Source organism: Diuraphis noxia, unplaced genomic scaffold, assembly GCF_037042655.1.
Source record: "Diuraphis noxia isolate RWA-SAM2 unplaced genomic scaffold, SU_Dnox_SAM2 contig0001, whole genome shotgun sequence".
Taxonomy (NCBI): Eukaryota; Metazoa; Arthropoda; class Insecta; order Hemiptera; family Aphididae; genus Diuraphis; species Diuraphis noxia.
The window spans coordinates 105,682,528-105,707,633 of NW_028301711.1; the positions used below are offsets into that span (position 1 = coordinate 105,682,528).

Sequence of the window (25,106 nt, forward strand, 5' to 3'; positions counted from 1 at the left end):
ATTTACTTGGCAACATGCATTCTGGTGCTAAAACTTTCATACACAATACACATAATGGTCTTTCTTCACCATTCACTTCTGTCGAAGTAAAACCAAATTCCAAGTAACTATCATCATACTTCCGATATTTTCGTTTTTTTACAGTCGAGCTGTTACTGGTTGAGGGTATGCTTTCCTCCTCTTCACAACGTTTATGACTGTTCAATAAAAATCGATCCATGATTTAAAAAAAGTCACAAAATTAACAAATTTTCTATATAAAAACGACGAACACGATAGAGCAACACACTACGCGAGACTGGCGGTCATACTAATCCGAAAACAAATTTTATCAAACGTCTCTTAAAGTCATGACTATGGTCTAAAAATAAATTTAAACTCATTAATGGTGGTGTGGATAATGCGACAGAACCGATAACGATAAACAGTTTATCAATTTTGTGAAGTAGGAGACATAAAAATTATTTTTGTCTACCGATATTATAGTAATCGGTTTTGTCGCATTACCCTCGCCGCCGTTATCGAGTTAAAATTTATTTTTAGACCAGGTAAATTTCTACGGCGACGCGGCGCCCCTAAAAAGACATCGCGGCGCACCAGGGCGCCGCGGCGCACAGTTTGGGAACCGCTGCTCTAAGTTACAATACCGACCAACATGCCTCCTCCCCCCCCCCCCGCACATTTGGCATGCATATCTATACATATCTATACCATTATATTATATTAAATTACTATAAAAATATATTATTATGTTATATTACTACTGATTCAAATTTAATTTTCAGTAGGAAGGTATAGGTATCAGTAAAAATACATTTTTTAAATGGTCTATAAACTAATAAACTAAAAACAAATAATGTAAATAATATTTTTGGCTCACTTTATTAATTATATTATAATTTTTTATTAATACAATATAGATACAAAATATTAAATATAAAATGATAAAATAAAAATATTCCATTTATATATTATAATTATTATTTATGTTTTTTATACAACTTTATCATTTAAATACAAATCATATACGTCATATTTAATCTTATTAAATTATTATTATAATAAAAACAATACAAAATCAAAAATATAAAATTATAAAAACCAATGTATAGGTATACTTATTAATAGTTTTTGTATTTTAATATAATTATTATGAATACTGCAAACCAAAATAATACAAATATTTAAAAATAATAATAATAAAACCTATAAGGAATTTTACATTTTTTAGAATGTTAATTTTTTTAAAACTATTTTGTACACCAATTCAAATAATACATTATACATTTTTACTTTGTGTACAAGAAATAATCAAAAACATAAATATAAATATTAACTTACATTAAAGTTGAAATTAGATTAATTAGAAAAAATGTTATTGGAGAGGACACAACTTGTCTGACACTATTGGTTATTATACATTATTAAGTACTTATTCAATAAATATTAGTTTAACTCAGTTAATATTTGTGTTAGTTTAGGGTGAGGTATATCATAAATTGATGAGTAATTAAAAAAATATTTTTGAATAAACAACCATACTATTAATGATTCTGGTGTATATTGTAAATTAAATAATTGAAATATTTTGTAACAAACTTCAATGGCTCTTACAATTGAATGAACCTTATACTTAATACAATCAAAATAAACTAATATTTCTTTAATATTAAAAATTGTCCCAACAACAAGTATAAAGGGTTGTATAGGATTGCCCTGTTTTTTAAGTTTCTCAATGTGACATTCCATCATTTCCACAGATTCCCCAAACATAATAAAACTTTCTTGAGAATCTTTTATAGAAAACTTAATAAGGTTTTTTCTACCATTATCGTCTTTTGTAACTTTTTTAGATGTTGGTGCAAACACTCCATGTAACAAATACATCAAAGCCGCATTCTTTACATCTATAAATAAAAACATTTGTTTTTAAACATAAATATAGAATTTATTTATTTATTGTTTAAATAGTAAATGAGTATTAAATGTAGTTTTTTTTTATTGGTTTACCTATGAAATTCCTTAGTAAGACTTACCAACTCTCTCTCTCACACACTCTCACTTTAAGATAATACAATTTATTAAAATAAACTTTTTGTACTTACTTTCATTCAAATTGTTGGCTTTATTTATTTGATCTAATATTTTACGACAGCTGGAATCCTTAACTTTTTCATTTAGAATGTTGTATATTTTTTTTTGATTTATTTTCAAATTCGAAATAAATATTATGTTCTGGGAATAGGGAATTATAGTCAATGTCAATCTGAAACAGGGTTTGAATAAAAACTTTTATTTATAGATCAGGGATAGTCTATACTCAGTTCAGTAGGTATAGTTATTTACTACTAATACTTTTGTCAATGTTAATGCAACAAATTTAATTCTGACAGCATTATAAAAAGATTTTGAAAATTTAGTATAAAATTAAATTTTTTTATTCAGTATGTTGAAATTAAATGATAACTGCAGTTCCAAATGTTTAGATATATATATTTTATGTATAATTTTATTCTTCATCTATCAATATTCATATTTATAATTTATAATATATTTTTTTCTAATATACTTACTAATTTGTGTCCATAAGGAATCAAATATTGTTTCCAATTTTTGAAAATTTCTTTTGTTGAAGTTGATTTTTTTATGTCATTTAAACGATAATAAGTAGTTGATTTCCAGTTCTCCTCTAAATCAGGATATGAAGTTGTGTCGTACTTTAAAACATCTAATATAGAATCTATATTATCTTCTGATGCTGAAAACAAAAATTATTAAAATATAAATTAAACAAAAATATAAAGGTAACTTAATTACTAAAATTTCTCTCCGTCCAAATGTTCCCATTTCTTGATTTCTCAAATCCTTGGTTAATTCTAATAGTTTTAGCTGCAGAAGTTGTAACGAGTCCATTATTCTTTAGTGTCCTCATGGAATTGTAGAATTTGGCGTACAGTTTACCTTTAGGATTTTTGTTAGATCCAACATTCAAAAAATACACATCCTAAAAATGATGGGATTCATTACAATTATTTGATTTCAGTACATCAAAGGAAATAATATATTTGTTAACAGATGTCTAACACATGATCTAACTCATTATCCATTGTTTTAAAATATATAAAGTTTTTGGTTTGCATGTATTCAATTTTGAAATAAGTGCCAATTAATTTTTAGTTAGTTAAGTTAATTATTAAAATATTAATGTAAATCAATTTAAACTTTATAAAATTATTGAACAGTTTTCGTTACTTTTTTAAATTTAATTTATCATATTATAATCTCTATAGTTCTATAGATAATAAATACATTTAACGGATATAGTATATAAATCATATATTTTTAAACAAAACTATTTTTTACCTTTATTTCTGAGGAGAACATGGCAACAATTTGATTTGACAATGATTCTGCTACATTAACTGACATTGCAATATTATTGCTAATAATATATCCAATTGCTATATCTACTAATGTAGTCCTTATTCCATCATTCAATTTGTTATTTGTCCTATAATACTCTAGTATTAAATTTCCCTGTGGAGAGGAGTTCAATATTTCATCTATCTTTATTGCACAAAGTAATTTTGACTGCATTGATAGTGGTTTTTCTGAAGTTAGTTGTACATTTTGTATCCCTTGGTTTGAATCATTATTTAGAGAAATATTATTTCTATCTTTTTGCCATTCTTCAAGCTCATGGCGAAATAAAATATAGATTCCTAAGGGAAATTTTTCTAGCAACTTATTAGCATCCTCTGGCTTCATGTAAGTAAGAACTTTTAAATCAATTAAATTATCTAAATAAAGGTATAGGTACTAGAGAATAAATGTATTAAATAGTTAGATATAATTATGTTTATCCTTACCAATGCATGTTTGATAAACACATCCCATATTCCATTTATCCAATAAATTTTTTAATATTATCAAATCCTCAGTGGGGTATTTATATACTTCAACTACTGGAATATCAACACTTATCAAATTTTCATTATTTTGAAAATAATCAATTGTCTGTTGAATATTAGTTACATCCTATAATAAACGAGTAGGTACTTAAATGTTTAAATTAAGTGATTTAATGATTTTTTTCAAATGCCACAAACGTTACAAGGTCTAACTTACAAAAGTAATTGATTCTGAGGTAAAATTATCTCTAGATGGATCAAAATTATTACTACTGTTTGCCATTATTTCTGAAAATGAACATACTATTATATTTATATAATTACAATAAATTCTTAAATAAAACATACATATAAATTACAAAATTATAAATGTCAAGTGTTTGATAAAAATATACTTGGTTCTTACTTAAAATAATTTTAATACAATTTTAATAAAATTCTTTTAATCTGAGCATCTTTTTACCATTAGCCACATTTGTAATATTAATGGGTGGACCACTAAAATCATAAGCACTATAAATAGAAAAATTATTAAGTTCATGTTTATTTTCATTTATTACAAAGGATTCATAATGAGGATCAAATTTTTCAAACAATATCTGTTCCCCTAAAATAAAAACTGTATCATCATTATTTTCAATAACAATTATTTCAGTTATTTTAAACAGCTTTATTTCATTAAAAAATTTGGTTAAATAATAACCTTCCTTAAAAACAATCCCATTAAATTCTAAGTAGTTGTAAGAAGAATACTTGGATGGAGATAAATTCAATGTTTCACTTATCAACTGTATATGTTTAGTTTGTATTTTATGTTTTTCTTTTGATACAATTTTTAACTTGGTGGGTTGTAATAACAGATGGGCAAATTTTAATTGAAATTTATTAGCTAGTGTTAAGGTAATATTTTTTCGGGATGTTATTGATCTGGCATACATTTTTATTTCTTTATGTTTTCCCTCAAATCGAAAACACCAATACAATCGAGGAGGACCTGAATATTCTATAACAGTTGGGTAATGTACTAAGAAATGATGTTTTGGTTTTAGGGTGTCGTTAAAAAGTATATTATACTGATTGTTATGCTTTGATATTAATTGTTTAAGATAACTAATTGAATCTGCATTAAAAGTATATGATAACAAAATATCAACCATTTTGAGTAATATTAAAAAAAATGACCAAACTTCATCATTTTCTGGCACTAAATCTCATACCATAAGTGGGAAAAAATGTATAAATGTCATTACTTCCCTAGCAGACATTTTCAAATGACAATTATTCAAATGATTAATTGAAATCGCAGGAGAAATATTACCATACTCTATTGGGCCATAGTTAAAATTTGATTTTCGATTATTCAATGTATCTAAAGTAAATAGTTTAGCTGTGTTGATAAAATATTTAATTATTTGACACATATCATAATGACAAACACCCTCATACAAATCATGCATAGTATCCACACAAAAATTTTGAGTCACATGAAAACTTTGGATTTGATTTAATATTGATTCTTTATAAATTCCTGTTTCAGAAAAGTTTTGGATAGCAATGTCTATATTATAATTATCAATATTTCGCATACAACTTATGTCTTCTTCACACATTTGTTTTGACCTTAATTTATTGACTTTACAAAAACGACAAAAGTAATTCGCAGAAAAAGATTTACTAAATTCTAAAATGCTATTCAAACCTAAATTATCACCAAGTACTATACCTAGAATAAAGTGAACATGGAAATTGCCACATTCAGTAACTATATCTAAGCCATCATTTTCTAAGAAGTTAATTTCACAAATTAAAGTTTGCAAACAGAGATCATTTCCAAATTCTTTTAAATCTAAAGATTTAATAAGAGCGGCTAAAAATATATTTGATAGTTTTGAACTGTTTTCTGCAAGGGAAAAACTGTAATAAATTGCTGAAATTTGTTGGTACATAGCATGTGAACCTAATGGATTATTGATTTCGGTATCATCAATATAAAGAAAATAGGGAATTAATATTTTGTCACTACTATGGTTAGATGTTTTCAGTTTCCAAAGCTTACCTTGTACAAAATTAGTTATGTTATTGTCATTATTTAGTTGTAATTTTTTAAGTTTATTTAATTGATTTTTAAAATTGTTACCATGCTCAAAATATTTTTTAAACTGAAGTTTCAATGGTAATAGAGCACCCTTTGTTTGTTTTTCATCATATACAGTCTCACCGATAAGTTGAACAGGACAAATTTCATTATGAATAGTAAATTGTTTTATTTCGGATATAAGATCATTTGCATCTAACCATTTTAATAAAATGTATTCCGAAGTACAAAATTGAAAAGGGTTGGACATGGCTGTTAGAATATTATTAAATTTTGACAAAGATAATGGTTCTTTAACTTCAGTTTTAACAACATTTTTTAGTATAGAGATCATTGGAGTAAGTAAACTTTGTATTATACCAGATTGAATATTGCTCACATCTTTTTTGGTAAAATTATTATTATCATGTAATCCAACAATAAATTCTACAGCCGATTTATATAAAGAATTAATAGCTACATCAATATTAAATTGCTCTCCGACCTCTATGGTCTCTATGATAGTACTTACATCTTGATACTGCAAGAATGTGGGTTCAATGATACTTGTATCTAGAGGTAAAGATGGAGATTCAAAGTGTGAAGGGTTGTTAGGTTCAGTTTCATTAGAAGTATGTTTAATAATCATATGTCTTTTAAAAGACCCTAAACATTGAAAGGTTTGTGTACAGTTTTCTTCGCCACATTTGTAAGTACTATCAGATTTAAGAAAATGAAAAATTTTAAAATGAGTAACTAATGCTTTCCAATTATGAATATCCGATTGACACATATAACAAATCATTTTATTTCATACAATTTAAATACTTACGTACTTACCTTATGTCTTTATGATTCGAATTTTTAGTTTTAAGTTTACATAAGTTCACTAGCACAACACTATCAACTTGAAAAATAATAAAAACAATAAGTAATAGGAATAACTGAAACACGTTAAGGGGGTCGCAGCAGACGAATTTTTCAAGCGTTTTAGACCAATAAGCGGTAGTAAATTACACATACTTTGGAATGTCCGATTTTAATTTTTTATACATGTATCAACTCTTTGACAAAATATCTAGGTTATTTAGGAAGTCGATTTTCAATTTTCAATTTTAAAAGACCTTAAAATAACGATTTTTTTTTCAAAAATTCCATGAAATAATTACGTTACATTTGTATTTATTTTTGGCACATCTAATTTTAAATCGAAAAAGTGATTCCTAAAGAGCATAGTCTAGAAGTTTATAAATTCAACCATTTTTTCAAAATTACAATCGGCCTTCAGGAAGTATGTTTAATTTACTACCGCTTTTAGTAGTTTTTATAGCATTGCAAACATGAATATTATATTTCACTTTTCGTAAAGTATTGACATGTTCCTGCGCGTGCGAGAGTTTATTTCTGCGGCGGCTCGCGGCTGCCGACCGGCCGTCATAGATTCTCGGAAGTCGGAAACAATTAGCCGATAAAGATTATTGGATAGGTATAGAACATTACTAATGGGCGACAATAATAATTATATTTTTCCAAATTTAATACAACCCACATATATTTAAATTTCAAGGAAATACAAAGTATAATAACACTATCAATATTTTCGTTATGTAAATTACGATCTAGATTATGTTAGAAACCTTGTAATTTCAAATAATAATAAAGTTTAAAAAAAATATTTTAAAAGAACATTTTTAAATAAGTGCATGTTAAATTTTATTAATTTTTTATTGTATTTATTTTAATAATTTTTGATGTATAAACTATAAATTATATTATAATTTACCTAACGAAAATATTTATATTTAAAAATTTTTTAAAAAATCAGCCTTTTGACTTAAATAAGTGTTTTAACCATATACATTTTTCTGAAAATCAAATTTACATATTGGCTATATTGAATATTTCGAAAAAAAAATTTATCAATTTTTAAGTTTTTTATTTTTTATTTTTTTTTATATGGTTTTAGAATTAATTGATTTAGTAAATGAACGTGAGTTTCCTTTTCCTATCGGGGATGGTTTTTAACACTACTTTTTTAAATAATTGTATTTGTATATAAAAATGTTAAGCAATGTAATAGTTAATAACTATGAAATAACAAAGTGATTCTCTTGTGTAGTATAATGTAATTGTACATTTTTGCGAATTGCAGCGAAAGCCGAGTAGTTAGTACTTTAGTAGGTAATATAATAGTAAAAGATAACGTGCGCAATTGAACATGATATATTGCCATTTTAATTAGGTATACGTAGTTCTGGGAATTCGTAATACTGTCGACGACCGAATGTCCATGGCACGCGATAATGGATTACACACACTAATGTTCATTTACTACTCACACATAGACATAGCCCAAATGTTCATGTTATGTGAATTGCCTAAATATTACTCCTTAAAACATGGTACGCTGGAGCCCCCTTAAGACAAGTATACACAAGTCGCAACGGCCAACGACCAAATAATAAATTATAATTGTGTCCACGTCTCCGCGAGCTGCAAAATATTGTCATGTTAACAATTAATTATCACGATGAAAAGATTGTTGTTGCTTATAAAAAAACCAGACCATACATAGATTATTAATAGAATCAAAATCAGTAATTATCCATAAACCAAACATTAGATTCTTATCAGATTTAAATTGTAGTTTTAATAATACATTGTTAATTTAATAAATATTAAAATAATAATTTTGATAATATCGTTCTTAATTGAACAATTATTTTTGTTACGGTGACATAATGTTATTGAGGTGACAATTTTTAGGATTGTTAACAGCTAACAATAGAATCTTGTTAATAATACTAATGGTTTTTTTTTCAGTGTAGGGATCAAAAACTTTAGAGGATGTTATGCAGGTAGCGAAAGACGAAGAAACCGTATATAACGCTAATTTAGATGTAGAAAAATTACGGAAAAACTTGGAAAGACAAGATTTAAACGGGGGAAATGTACTTGAAAATAAGTTTAGGAAACAAGGAAATGATAATAATAGTAACAAAAAAATTTTAATCGTGGAAATAATAGATACAATAATTATAACAACGGGTTTAACGACTCTAATAGGCGAACTAGTAATAACGTATATAATAATGCATTCGATAAAAATTTTAATCGGAACGGATATAATAACGGAAGACAAAACCAGAGCAATTTTAATCAGCGTAATAATAATCAAAACAGGATATCGCCAAATAACGCAGGATGTTATATCTGTGGCGGCACAAATCATTTCGCACGAGACTGTAGGCAGGCAGGTCAAAATTTGAGACAAAACATTAATATGAACAGACAACAAATTCCAAATTTCAATCCGCGTAGAAACAACAATAGTAATAATAACGTAGTGGAACCACTGAGTTGCACATATTGCAATAAAAGAGGACACGAAATTTCGAGTTGTTACACAAAACAGCGAAACGATAGGAATAACGCAAATTCGTCGGGAAACGCTCAGATGCCAACCTCGAGTGGGGTGAGATTGGTACATCAAATAATCGATTCAGAACCCTCACAGAGCGATGCTTACGCATTTCAACAGCTATAATTCAAAATCATATAATGTTACAATCACCTAGTTTTAATACAGAAAACGCTCAATTACTATTAGACACGGGTAGCGATTTAAATTTAATAAAAATAAATAAATTAGCTAATAACACGATAATAAATGAAAATGAGAAAATTTATCTAAAAGGCATAAACGAAAAAATAGTTCCCACAATTGGACGTACAATAATTACATTCATAATAGATAAAAACGAATTTAAAACTGACTTTTTTGTAGTAGATAAACAGTTTCCGGTCGATAAGGACGGAATACTAGGACAGAAATTTCTGATAGAAAATAACGCTATAATCGATATCGCAAATAGTACATTAACAATAAAAGATAAAAATGACTTTAACGAAAATAAAATATGTTTCACATTAAAACTGCGAACGGAAACGGTGGTTTGCATACCGATTGCAGATCCCGATATGGAAAATATTAATATATTTTAATAAATAAACAACAATTATCAGAGGATGTGTATTGCGCAAATATATATAATACGGTTAAAAATGGCAAGATTACAGTTAGTGTATTAAACATATCAGAAGTAGCACAGGAAGTGAAATTAGCACAGATTAATAAAATATCATATGAATATGACGTGGATACAGATAATCACGAAATAAAAAATATAGTTCATGGTAAGGCACGCGTAGATAAAATAAAAAGTCTTATTAGGAGTGACCATTTAAATACAAAAGAACGCGAAACGATAATAAAAATTTGTGAGCAATATGCCGACATATTTTATTTAGAGAACGATTATTTAACTATGACAACAGCGGCAGAGCACGTAATTAAATTACCTGTTGACCAAGCCCCAGTTCATCGAAAACCATATAGGCTACCGCATGCGCAGTTACCTATAATTGAGGCAGAACTTGCGAAAATGGAAGAAAACGATATCATAGAACGGAGTATGAGTCCGTTTAACGCACCACTCTTATTAGTGAAAAAGAAGGCAGACGCGTCAGGGAAGGAAAAGTTTCGAGTAGTTATAGATTTCAGGGCATTAAATAATGTTACCTTAAACGAATTCCACCCTTTACCGAATATCACAGAGATTCTAGACCAACTAGGTCAATGTCAGCTTTTCACTCTACTCGACCTTCGAGCGGGATACCATCAGGTACCTTTAGCAAAAGATTCTAGAGAGCTTACGGCCTTTTCAACAGGTCAAGGTCATTACCATTTTAAGCGATTAGTGATGGGATTGGCGTCAGCACCCAGTACGTTCGCACGTATGATGGCAAACGTTTTATCGGGACTAATTGGAGTAAAGTGTTTAGTTTATTTAGATGACATAATAATATACGCGAAAAACTTAAGTGACCATAACAATAAATTAATTAGCGTGTTCGAAAGATTACGTATACATAATCTAAAAATAGAACCAGACAAATGTGAGTTTCTAAAACGAGAATGCCTGTTCCTAGGACATATAATCTCGGAACATGGAATTAAACCAGACCCAAAGAAAGTTACTGCAGTTCTAAATTTTCCGATACCAAAGAATGTAAAACAAATAAAAAGTTTTCTAGGACTTAGTGGATATTACCGGAAGTTTATAGAAAATTATAGTTCGATAGCTAGACCGATGACTAGGTTGTTAAAGAAAGATGTAAAGTTCGATTGGGACGATGATTGTCAACAAGCGTTTGATAAATTAAAGACATTACTTTGTTCAGAACCAATTTTGCAATACCCAGATTTTACGAAAGAATTTATACTTACGACCGACGCGAGTGGGAAAGTGCTAGGAGCAATATTATCACAAGGAAAGATAGGGAGCGATCTACCTATATCATACGCGTCTAGGACGTTGAGTCAGTCGGAAGCGAATTATTCAACAACGGAATTAGAATGTTTGGCAATTATATTTGGGGTTAAACATTTCAGACCATATCTCTACGGTAGAAAGTTCACGATTCTTACAGATCATCGACCGTTATCTTGGTTGTTTAACTTAAAAGATCCTTTATCTAAATTAGCAAGGTGGAGAATCGAATTGGAACAATATACATATGAAATAAGGTATAAACCAGGTGTACAAAACGCGAATGTAGACGCGTTAAGTCGGATGTATAATATTAAAGAAATAAAAGATGAAAGTTACGCAAACTTTCTTGAAAAATCGGAAACTATGATAATAACCAATAGAAACGTGAAAGAGGTACACGGTGAACTAATAGAGTCACCAAATGAATACAATATAGTGTCAGAAATAGAAAAGTATTATAATTTTAGTTCAGGAATAAATTACGAACTAAAACAAAGATTCGGAAAGGATAAAACGCTAAAATCGAATAAGGATATCGGGGGCGTTGTAAAATTTAAAACGGACGATAGATATATAATATTTTTGATAACAAAAAGTAAACAAAAGCAATTAGCGACGTATGAAAATATGCATCTCGCATTATTGAATTTAAAACATTTCTGCGAAAAACATTCATTAACTAAGTTAGCTATGAACCAGTTAGGGCGGAAAGACGGTTTAGATTGGGCAAAAGTTCGATCTATGATACGATATGTATTTCGTAACACAAACATCGAGATAATAATCTGTACTAAATTAGAATACAGTAAGGAAGAAAAATTAGTTATTTTTAAACAATTTCACGATTCTTTACTAGGAGGTCACGCAGGAATACATAGGACATATAAAAAAATTAAACGGCAATTTAACTGGCCAAATTTAAAGCAGGAAGTAAAAGATTACATAAAAGGTTGTGCTTCATGTCAGGCGAATAAAACTACTAACAAACATCATAGAAGTCCCATGGTAATCACTACGACAAGTTCTAAACCATTCGAAAAATTATTTATGGACATTGTAGGACCATTAATAGAAACTGAGTCAGGTTTCAAGTACATACTTACTTGTCAAGACGATTTGACAAAATATTCGTTGGGGTCCCGTTACATGACCACACGGCGAATACGGTAGCGAAAGAATTTGTTACTAAGTTCGTATGCGTGCATGGAATACCTCAAACGATTTTAACAGATCAGGGCACTGATTTTCTTAGCAAAATCTTTTCCGAAGTATGTAAATTACTAAAGATTAACAAAATAAATACAAGTCCTTATCATCCACAAACCAACTGTAGTTTAGAAAGGTCACATAGAACTTTAGCCGAATATCTAAGACATTACGTAGATAAAGATTTAAATAATTGGGATCAGTTACTGCCTTACGCACTATTCGTATATAACTCGACAGAACACACCGCAACTAATTACCAACCGTATGCGTTGTTATATGGAAGAGATTTAGATATACCAGTAAAATTAAAATGTAATCCAGAACCTAGGTATAATTATGACGATTATGTATTCGATCTAAAACAGAAAATGCAAGAGTCGCATAAAATCGCGAGAGAAAGGTTAATACAAAAGAAAATAAAATCTAAAAATCATTATGATAAAAAGGTTTACAGTGAGGACTTAAGGATAAAAGATCTAATATTAGTTAAAGATAAAACCCAAAAGAATAAATTAAGTGCGTTATGGAAAGGACCATATGAAATTCTAGAAGTACTAGATAGTGAAAACGTGGTAATAGCGCGAGGTAGACAGCAGGTCACTGTGCATAAGAACGATGTAAAGAAATACTATGAGACCATGGTATAAAGTAAATATGAAGGAAAAAATAGATAGTTAAATATTGTATAAAGAAAAAGTGGTAGACATAAGTAATAATATAGTAGTACGCAATTAGGGTCAAGTGGGGTAATTGTAAACTAAATTCACAAGTTTTTAACATGACTTTAAACTATGGCTTTTTGGATAATTTTTCTTTTTTTCTTTTAGCATTATCATTGAGTTGCACATCTGAGAACTATAATTTGATTACTATACACAAAAATTTTCCATTATTTTATAAATTATAGCATATTTACAATTGCCTCACACATTTACATTTACCCCAATATTTTTGGGGCAAATGTAAATGAATACTTCAGTTTGTATGCATTGGATATGAATAAACTCTGGGGCAATAGTTATTTAGTTGTCATAAGTTTATTATTTTACATTGTCATTTAATTATCATTCATTTTTACATTTACCCCAATATTAATACCTGGCGTGGGGCAAATGAGAACCATCATCATTTTTATATTTATTGTATAATATATTAGGGGCAATTGGAAATGAAAAAATAAAACTGATTTTATTTATTAATGTGAGAAAAATTAACGATTCTTTATTCTTTAAGAAACATCCTTATATATATAACAGTTAATATAAAGTTAAACAATTTATATGACTAAAATTTAAAATTATTATCACCTTTAAAATTCATTTCAGTCAATATGTAAAGTAGGTAGGTAGGTACTTAAAATTAATTTAACAATTTCTTATTTCAATAGTTTTAACATTTTATAAATATAAAAGTGGACAACATAGTAACTAACATTTGACTAGTATCAGTTTAATTTTTAGGAACTACTTTTCTTTTACAGTCACAAAGCCTTGAAACACATACATGGTTTTTCTCCCTTGTTGTTTCTGATTTGGATGTGGAAGCATTGCAATTATCATTTCTGGTGTTATGGTTGAAATTTCGTTGTCTATGAAAGAGAATACTGCCCCATAATCATCTTCCTTTTTTAATCCTTGAACTGTTATTTCTCCATCATCTTCATCAACAGTTTTAACCAAACAAACATATTTAAAATGTGTTTTTTTTCTTAGTCCACCAATAAAGTCAACTAGTAAAAAACATCCTGGTTTTATATCGGACCATATTGGAGTTTGATATTCAATTTCTTCAAGTCCATTGTCATTAGCCACATCATCATAATTCTCTTCCAAACTTTGGTTGTGAAAATCTATTTCCATGGTTTTCTCAATTTGATCATCATCAATTTGAATTGGTAATTTTTTTTTTGGTCTGCCTCTCAAACCTTTTTTTTGTTGTTTGTCCGATTTTTTGGTTTCAGCTTCTTTTAACCTAGTCATTACTTCATCTGTAGTTAAAACTTCACCATACATAGCAGTTTTTAAACGAGGTATTTGTTGTTTGGGAACAACAGGTGTTATATTTTGAGATTTTAAATTTATTAATTGATTTGAAAAAATCCCAATGATATCAACTGGCGTTATATCAGATAGAGCTGTTGTTCCTAAATTATCAATTGTATTATAACTTGTAGATAAATTATTATGTTCTATAGAGGTTGAAGCTAAATCACTTGTATTCTTACTATTACAATATGTAGATAAATCATGTTGTTCTATGTAGATTGGATAATCAAGAAATTCAGAATTAATTTCATTAAAAGGTAAACAATTATTTTCTGTTAAGCAGCTTGTGAAAGATTCAGAGTTAAAACTGATTTCAGGAATAATATTGGTAGGCTCAGTTAATTCAATAGAAGTAGTAGGTTGGTTAAATTCCTTAAGTATTTCAATTGTCTGCAACTGTTCTTGGTATTTTTTATTTTTGTACTCTTTGAGGTCAATTGGATCAAACAAATCTTCTGGAAACATAGCCGAGTCAACTGGAAATGTACCTGTATTTTTAAAACCTGATATAATGTTTACAGATTTCATTGACTCCAACCACACACTACCCAATAGCTCTGAAAATTTGCCTTTTGTCAATCTTCCAACTCCTTTACCTACCATTTGTTTACCAAATTGAATAAGTTTTTTATCCCATGCAAATTTTAACGGACCAAAAACACACTTGTCAAGTGGTTGAATTTTATCTGTTAGATGACTAGGAAATTTTACCAACACTATGTTATTGTCAATAGCAGATTTCAATATCCTAATACTTATGTGTGAACAATGCCCATCAAATAAAAGGAGAGCAGTTTGGCTTTCATTGTTATTATATTGACGAAGTTGTTGTACATGATGAACAAAACACTTACTAAACCAGTTAAAAAATACAGACTCTTCCATCCAACCGTTCTTACTAACAGCATAAAATGTTCCTGAAACAAATAAAAAAAAATATGTAAATTGGAAAAATAATGTATAGGTAACATCTGTTAATAAATAATATACCTGGATAGGCTTTAGGTGAGGTCCATCGAGCTTGAACGGCACATCCTTTGAAAACTATTAATGGTGGTAAATATTTACCATCAGCTGATACACATGCTAATACAGAAATTGATTCTCTACCTGAACCTCCAACTATACGATTAAGAGGTTGTCCTTTTTCACCAATTGCTTTTAGTTTTGAAGGGTCTGTGTGGAACCCACTCTCATCTGCATTAAAAAAGAACTCTGGGCGATTCTGCATATTATTTGCCACAACAACATCCATCAGTTTTTCATAAAAATCGTATACTACTTCTGGCTTTCTAGCATCTTTTCTTACTTTTTGTAGTTGTTCAGGTTTTTTAAATGATAATTTAGGATGCCTTTTCATAAATCCGTAATACCAGTCATCTCCAGGAATACCATTTTTAAATGGTGTGATAAAATTACTTTGCTTAATAAAATGTCCAACTAATTCTTTAAATTCATTTTTATCGCATGGATAACCCATTTTTGATCTAGCTATTAAACATTTTTCAAGTACTAATTCTATCTCATCAGAGAAAACACGAGACCGACCAGCTTTTGTACATGACATTGGAGTTTTTCTTCCTTTTATACGGTTAAAAACTACTGCCTTAGGAACATTAAATTCTTCAAAAGCTTGATTATATGTAAGACTTCCGCTTTTAACAGCATTCACAGCTTTTTCTAAATCATTTGGAGTATAACTAGGGCCACTTCGTTTTTTCACATAATTTCTCACCCTAAAATAAAAATAAATATTACTAATACAATTCAAAAATTAACTTGTGAACTTGTTTATATCAAATAGTAAAAGCTTGGAATCAGAACATGAATATTTAGGTATTGTTTAACTACCATACATAATTTTTTTTAATATATTTTACTGTTCTCATTTACCCCAAATTAATGTTTACAATAACCCCGTAACCAAAATATTTGGGGCAAATGTAAATTGTAAGTTATCTTAAGTAATAGTTATTTTAAATTAATTAATTATAACTATTATGTTCACGGATGTATCAAGTTCAAGTTTAATGTATAATAAGTATAAATGTACTTACATTTTGAAGCAGCAACGCAAAAAATAAAAACCGGTACAAGTTAGTATCACAGTTTGAAATTAAGGTGATTTTCACAACAACAATTTATTAACATAACCTAAAAATATTATCAATTATCTTAGTGCACAACTCCGAAACACATGTCTACACTATAAAACACAACAAATACGTCATTATTACTAAAACTAAAACTTCCAACAATGCTATTTTCAATTACCCCTATTTACAATTACCCCCCTTGACCCTAGTGAAATTAGGTATAGATATAAGTATTAAATAAGCGAAGAAATGGAATAATAAAAAGTTCGATAAAATAGGGAGATTACTGAACCTCCAAGAAACACATGATGTAGTTTGTAAAAAGACACATAATATAACACATGCCCATGATCCTCGGACTGATGTACAATTTACAAAATGTATATTTGACCACGTGATAAGAAAAATGGGGTATGATAATTTAATTAAACATTTTAGATAACTATAGGTAGAGAATAGAAAACTATGGATGGACCGCTACGACTTGAGACCTATGCAAAAGAGTCGTAACGGATATGTCCATAGGTTGGAATAGATAAAGAACACCGGAAAAACCGGATAGTACCTATAAACTAGAATATATATATATACACTTAAAACAAATAGAATGTATGGTTAAGGGAATTAAATTAAAGGGATAAGTTAGTTAGAGGAACTTTATTAATATTGTTATAAAGAAAAAAAAAATGAAATGAAAAAAATAAAATAATGTAAACTATGGTTATGGGAAAATATTATTATTAGTATTATAGGACAATTATTTTAATCAAATAAATAAACAACTAATGGAATACACATGTAACACAATCTTTATTATTATATAAGTACAAAAAAAAAAAAAAATATATTATTAATATAACTATTAACCAAAAATATATCATATTATATAAAACATTATTATTATTGTAATCTAATTATTGTAAATGCGATAAGCAATAGATATATTTATACATTATAATCATTGCATGTAAAATTACGAAATTGTAAGAACTTGTAAAACATATAACATTTGAATTTGTACACAAGCTAAAGCTTGTAAATGTAAAAATGTAAAGTAACTGTTACAGATACTATTTAAAGATTTCTGTCTTGAGGACAGAAACCTTTTTTTTAGGGGGGAGGTGCTATGTACTGACGTCCCGCTGAGACATCTAAACACGCATATACACGTAGATATGTATAAGTGACCCTGGGGCGTATGATTTCGCCAACCAATTATATTGTGTAGGACCTCAATAGTTATATCGAAGGCCAAACTTCTAGCCTTTCCAAAATATTACCATAATTGGAATTAAATATACGAAATATTAAATATGAAATCGTAGTCTTGGCAGGCGTATCTAGAGATATGATTAATGTCGTCGGGTTATGGAGATTACGTATCGCGAATAACCAGGATGTGGACCGACCGGTCGCATGGGCGTGGGAAGCTGCGATATTAAAATAATACACGCGTACGCTTTTGCACGACTCGGCCATGGACACATACGTATCTTATCGATAGGAGAGGAAACGCAGAGAGTAGGACTATCTGGACTATATAGGAGAGCCCCGATTAGACCCAATTCAGACGTGAGCCACCAGAGTCAGAACAAGCACCTTCACGCCAGACACCAGTCCAATTTAATTATTCGGACTTAGAATATTTTGCAACCAAATCATTTTGTGCAGTAAAAGTGTTTTATTTACATAGTAATCAAATAAATATCTAATAAATTAATCACAAATTAAGTTGTTATACTTATTACACCCAATCCATCTACCTCAACACCAGTCGTTTGTCATCCTGTATGCTGGGACGCTACAGTAACTAGGAACTGAAAAAAAAATACAGATAAACATTTAATTAATAGACACTTTATTTACATAAAAGAGAAACAAATTGTAACTACATTGCAGTCTTGTAAAGTATGTGAGTAATAGTATACAGTATAGTTGTAGTATTTAGAATACTTTTTAAATACTCTTTAGATATATCTGTATTTGAAAATCAAATACTTATCAAAATTGAAACAAAATTAACTTACTTGCACTTCTGGAGATAATCCTTAAGAACGTTGACCTTGTAATAAAGGCCTAATAGCATTTATCACGTCAAATGCTAGTTCGGGACTTATTCGAAACATAAATAGAAATTCTTCACGAGGGAGATCAAAAAGATCTTGTGTATCTCTCAAAACCCTTCTTTTGATTCGCCGTTCTTGTAATCTAACTCTTTCCTCCAACAGCATCAGTTCCCACCTTAAAAATTCTAGAGCCATGACGTGTATCTGAGAGAACGATCGTACTAAGAAGTTAGACAAAGTTGGGCAAGTTAGTCACTTTTTTCAACTAGGTATTTAAAGTTAAGTTACTTTAATATCAAAAATAACTGAACCTAACTAAGTTAATTTCTGAAAATAGTAACTTAGTTAGTACTTAGTAATAATTATTAATACTTCCAAAATCGTAAGATTAAAATTTGAAAATTATATATAGGTACGAATGCACGAAAACAGATCAATGATAACACGAAATATGACTTTTTACTCTTATCCATCCCCGGTAAGTATTAACGAGGAGTCTTGATGGGTGTATTAGGTTAACGATATTTTATTTTCACTATCGACAGTTTTAACGAAAATAGTTGTTAGGTTAACGAATATCTGTAGTATAAAATCGCATTTATCGATAATATTCGATAAGAAAATTTTCGTTAGCGTAACGAATCGAAAGATGTAGTTAAGCCACAGAATAACCACTCGCTGAGCTCTCAAAAATTGGGAACATACTATTCAATTTGGTGGAATATCAGTGTATCCATGTATATTGCAATTTACGACTTTATTACTTATTAGGCTAAAGGTAATTGCCCCTGTTCGGGAAATAACAGCCGCGCTAGAAACAAAGAATAATGAGAATTATCTTTCTACCGGCAGCACTGATATTCCACCAGGTGTTGCAAATCTGTACCCCATAAGAACCCATGTTAAACTGAAAAAGTGTCTCTTCTGGTTATTCTGTGGTTAAGCTAGCTTATCGAGTTACAGAATACCGCTGCAGTGCCGGAAACGTATTATCGAAGAGTCTTGATGGGTATATTAGGTTAACGATATTTACAAACAATTTTATATAGGAATTTTTTACGACTTTATTATAATACAAAAATAAAATTATGATAAACGACTACTAGTGTCTGATATTCGAGAACCAACAAGAATCATTGAGGTAATAAAGTAAAACTTTAAATTTAATATTATATCAACTTTTATTTATTTAAATAATTGTTGTATTTTAAATTTGTATGAAACTTTTTTCTTACACGATCTACTTTATTAATGAATTTATTATTTTTTAATTGTTTCAGGTTTTAATTATTAATGCATTAATGCATATATGATATATTTTTGATTTTGTTTGCCTATATTGTAGTTTTCCGTACGCAAAGCTGTTAATTTGTTACTTATAATTTATGTACCTACGGTAATTGATTAATTATTAAATTTTACCATCTAGTGTAACTAGTGTAAGTAACTTGAAATCGCTGCTTCTTTAAATCGTTATAATCAATTTGGTTCAAGTTAAAATATATAATTGGAAATGTAATGTAAATTTAATTAAAATTTATTTTATTTTACGGTAAACAATGTAATTAATGCCATTGAGGAATATTTTGATACTAGATTAATATTAGAAAAATTATTTTTAATATATTATGCACTCTCCAAGTTGGTAAAATAACTGTAAATCGTAGATTTAACCTAACCCAACTCTCCGGAAGTAGCATTTCACTTGTCTGTTATACAATTGATATTAAATATTGAATACATTTTTATACTTTTATTTAAGATCTTTACTTAAGTGCCTATTTTTAAAACACAATTTTATATTTTTTATAAGTATTTAATATCTTATGCTAATGCTTATTATTGCTTGGTGTATTGTTTATTAGATTAAAAAATTAGTTAAAAAGCAGAAGGGTGATCAGTCTCACTGAATTAACTTTTTTAAATCTACACTGAAATGAAACTATTAACACATACAAAATTACCAATCGTTTTGTTGCATCTAATAAAAGTGTTAGACTTATAACTTATAGGTACCAAATATTGTTATTTTTACTATTTACAAATATTTTATTGTTATTATAATTTTAATTTTAAATTGTGTGTACTATTTAACTGCATCTGCACAACATATCTGCATAACATATTGTGCTTTTTATGAGTGTTGAATATTTTTAGTTTAATAAAATATATTTAATCGCCTGTAATCAGTATAATATATAGGTATTAGGTAGTGTATTTCGTATTAATTTTTAAATACATTTTATAATATTACTTATCAACTAACATGATAACAGAAATGTGTTTAAAATGCAAAAAACAAATAAAATGGTGTACAAGGCGGTTTTAAATAATTCTAGTGTATTAATTATGTTAAACGACCACCGGGAGCGCTATTACATCTACAAACTTTCTGCAAGGAGTGATCTCTCCAATCTATTTTTTTTTATACCTTGACTGATGATTGCTAAGACAACTCTTTAAACCATCTCAGCGTGAATAGTGTTCAGATATTGCGCTCTCTTTCTCCACATTCAATAAAAACGTCTAAACTACTGTCAACGTTTTACGTGTTATCTCGCTATAATCATTTTAAAACCAATTAAGATGGAGGATTTAGAAACCCGAGCAAAGGTAAGAAAATACTTTTAAACAATTTAATTCGACAGAAAATGTTAATACTTTCTATTCATACCTACTTACTGATATAAAAGCTTTAAGAAAAATTTGCGTGCCAGTAAAATTATACACACACACACACATACACATTTATGCATTCTATTGTATGTTATCATAAATTCTAAAATTATATTCCAGCAATTAATTATTAATTACCATTTTATTATTGCGACAATAACTCCTCGGTACAAAATATTATATTTTATCATGATATTATGAAATAAGCTTAGACATGTTTTGGCGTTAATAACAATATATTATAATCATGGTTTAACAATACATCTAACCAGGCGTTGTCACTTTGGGTAGAACATTAATGTAAAATGAAGTGTACTTACCTATTCATTGTCAAATTATTTATGTTAACTTTATTATTATTATTATGTTATTTATTCGTGTTTTAGGGTCAATATTTTTGATATGACTAATGCAGCTTTTTTTTATATTTCACTGTATCGGGGTTAGTAGTATCAGTATTGTTTTGAATTATTAATATAATATTTTTGTTTGATTTAATCATTTTGATCTGCAGTAATAGATTTTTTGTTGTTGTCCTTTGATACTTGATTAGTTGAAAATATAGCATAGGTATAATATTTTATTATAATTAAATACAATTTGCTTTTACTAGATTATAATTTTAAATATAGATACCTACATACCTATAGTAAGCAACTCCTGTGTTGGTTTCACAGTTCTACTGGTATGCTAGTACCATCTTATACATCATTCAAAGCAGTTAAAAATAAAAATAATTTGCTAACTTCAGCACAAGAATATTGACACAACTCAAAAAGTAGATTTAACAGTAGAGCGAATTAAAAATTTCGATTATGTGATTATGCGATAAGGGAATAACGACACTTCACCTATCTTGTGGCGATTTTCGGAGACATACAAAATGTCGTTCTTGTACATAAAAATATGTGTATTTTGCAATGCATTTCCATGATAATCTCGAAAATGCCAATTTTTGAGTTGTGTCACTTTTCTTGTGCACCGATGATGTAATATTTATAATTTAGATAATATATGTATACATGTTATGGATTGAAACATTTCAGCATCTGCTGAGGAATAATTTGTTAATAATGTATCTGCGGTATATATGCTGTAGTATTGCCTTCAACTCCAACATATATAAGATTTATATATTTTAATCGGTGTTACTTGAGTAGGTACCTGCTGCCTGTTAAAAGAAAATAGTCAACTTTATCAATAATTATTATATAACCATCATTAAACATTCAAATTAATAATATCATCTACAAAATAGATAGGCACTTAAAATAATAATTTATTTAGAAGTGAACTCTTACTGCTATCATTGCTTTCATTTAAATAATATAAGTTCTTTTTCTTGCTGATTTTGATATCTCTATTCTCTGAGATATTGTTTGAGAAGCAGTCTGGCTCAGAGGTTGAAGCAGAAATGAATAACTCTTTTTTTGCAGCTTCCTTGTAATGGTTTTATAAAATGATGCAAAATAAATTATTTTTATAACTTTATTAAGTAATGATATAATCCTCAATTTATTTGTAAGTGTTGATAGGTTATTTATTAATACAATTTATAGATGATCATAATATTGGTACAAATAGCTATCATAGAAAATAAAAACATTGTTTATTCTCAAATAAGAAAGTAGATTTTTCTAAGTCAAAGCATCTTGATTAATATAGATTATATAGTTTATAGTACTAAGAAATGTCAAATCAAAATAATAAAAAAACACATTGAGCATATTTAGGTTACCTATAAATAATTCACTAATTTATTATATTTTAATGTAATGAAAATTTTGATTGGGAATTGAGAAAATTTAATTAGCTCTTCTACAAAATTTAAAATATATGTAAAAAATGCATTAATCAATTTTTAAATAAATTTACTTTACTTACAGTTTGTTTTAAAATAAATTATGTAAACATTTTAAAACCAAAATAATCCACTAAGCAATGTTAATTATACTGTATACCATGTTAATAAAAAGATATGATACCTACAAACTTATGTTGTTAAATTATTGTATTTGTTGTTCAAAAATACCTAAATAATCATATAATACAAAAAAATTAAAATATTTGCAACGGATGGAAATTTATTTTTGTGTACCCCGTTGTGTACATAAGTAATAAGTAGATAGGTAGTTAATATTAAAAAATTTATAATTATTATAATTAATTATACTTTTATTAATACAGTAATACGCTCAATTAGTATAAACACATAAATATATATATATATATATATATATATATATATTATATATGTATTATCATAGATATTTAGTGCTTACATAATGGTTACTTTAATTCAGAAATATCTAAGTTAATATTTAAATAAACAAATACAACTTATAAGCTTATACACATAATACTAACATAAACTTTAATATAATTAGAAGGCCAGACACTCTATATTAAATGTAGATACCTAGTAACCTAACCTTCTATTTTAATTTTATTAACCTGGCCATTCTACTTAAAATAAGTTTTATGAACTTACATACGAGGTTATAGCAGGAACAATTTTTTGTGAAGGGGTTTAAATTAAATAATATTTTCACTGTTTGTAATGAAAAAACCCAACTATCACTTTTTTTTTTAAATTGACAATTTACTATATATACTAACCCTTTCACTACCACATTAAGTTTTTACAAAAAAAAAAAAACAATTTTTTACGATTATTACATTTAATAGATACTGAATACCAAGTTTTGTGAGGATAGGATAATTTGGAATTTGGTAAAAACTTATAAGGTTGTGCCTTGCAAGATACACTGGTAGTAAGTATAATAAAAATTCATATTTATTATTTGTTTATTGAAGTCTAACAAAACTATAATTACTGTTTTTTGTGGAATGTAGGTAGCAAAACAATTTTTAGTGTTGACAACGAAACATAAATGAATATTACATTTTTTGTACATAACATGCGTTTTGCTATTACAATTTTTCATTTTGCACCTTTGTTTTTCGCCAGAAATTGGCAAGTGTCTTACATTATCATACCGGGATTTTTGATACTGCTTTGATTCTTTTGTCGTTTTCTTTTTTGATGGAGATGAAGGCGATGTAGTTGAAGCGCTTGTTGGTCGTCGTCCACGAGGTCGTTTCATATTATCTGATCTCCCCAAATTATCGATTGTCTGCATGTTTCATTTTTAAATGTAATATTCATTTCTTTTTTCTTTTCGATCCCTATCAATTTACAATCTTTTAAATACTCCAACCACGAATTGCAGATTGCCATGTCTCAATGGCGTGGAAAACCATACGTAATGTACATTTTTTCAGTTGTAGACTATTATTTGATCAATTTTATTCACACCATCCATACTTTTATATTACGTATAAAGTTTTATTATTTCTGGTCGATCAACTGTATCATATTTTTTTATTTTTTTGAACTTATTTTGGTTTTTAATTTTAATTTATTTTAAAACAACGCCCAAAATAGTTTTGTTATTTAAAGTAAATTCTTGGAATTATAATATGATATTTACACTAATAAACTTTTATTTTTACCCAGAATAAACATGATTATCAGTATATTTTTAATTTTATATCAAAAATACGAGAGACTTAACGAAGAGGCAACTAAACTTGAGTGTGGGTAGAATAGCCTTCCTGGCGGGAGCCAACTAGACCAATACCTACTAAAAAACACTCAAGGTTTCGTTAAAAAGTTTAACACACTTTTGG

At 28.2% G+C, this 25,106-nt stretch overlaps 1 protein-coding gene across 2 annotated transcripts in view; it reads left to right on the forward strand.

Moving 5' to 3' along the window:
• Positions 1-21,093: 21,093 nt before the first annotated feature.
• LOC107170820 (uncharacterized) overlaps positions 21,094-25,106 on the forward strand; it is a 48,899-nt gene continuing 44,886 nt past the window's right edge. The window contains exon 1 of one of the 2 annotated variants that reach the window (XM_015521012.2): positions 21,094-21,350. In XM_015521012.2, the coding sequence (XP_015376498.1) occupies positions 21,324-21,350 (27 nt within the window). In that variant the 5' untranslated portion in view covers positions 21,094-21,323. The remainder of the gene's footprint in view (positions 21,351-25,106) is intronic. The other variant, XM_015521011.2, reaches the window with a different exon arrangement.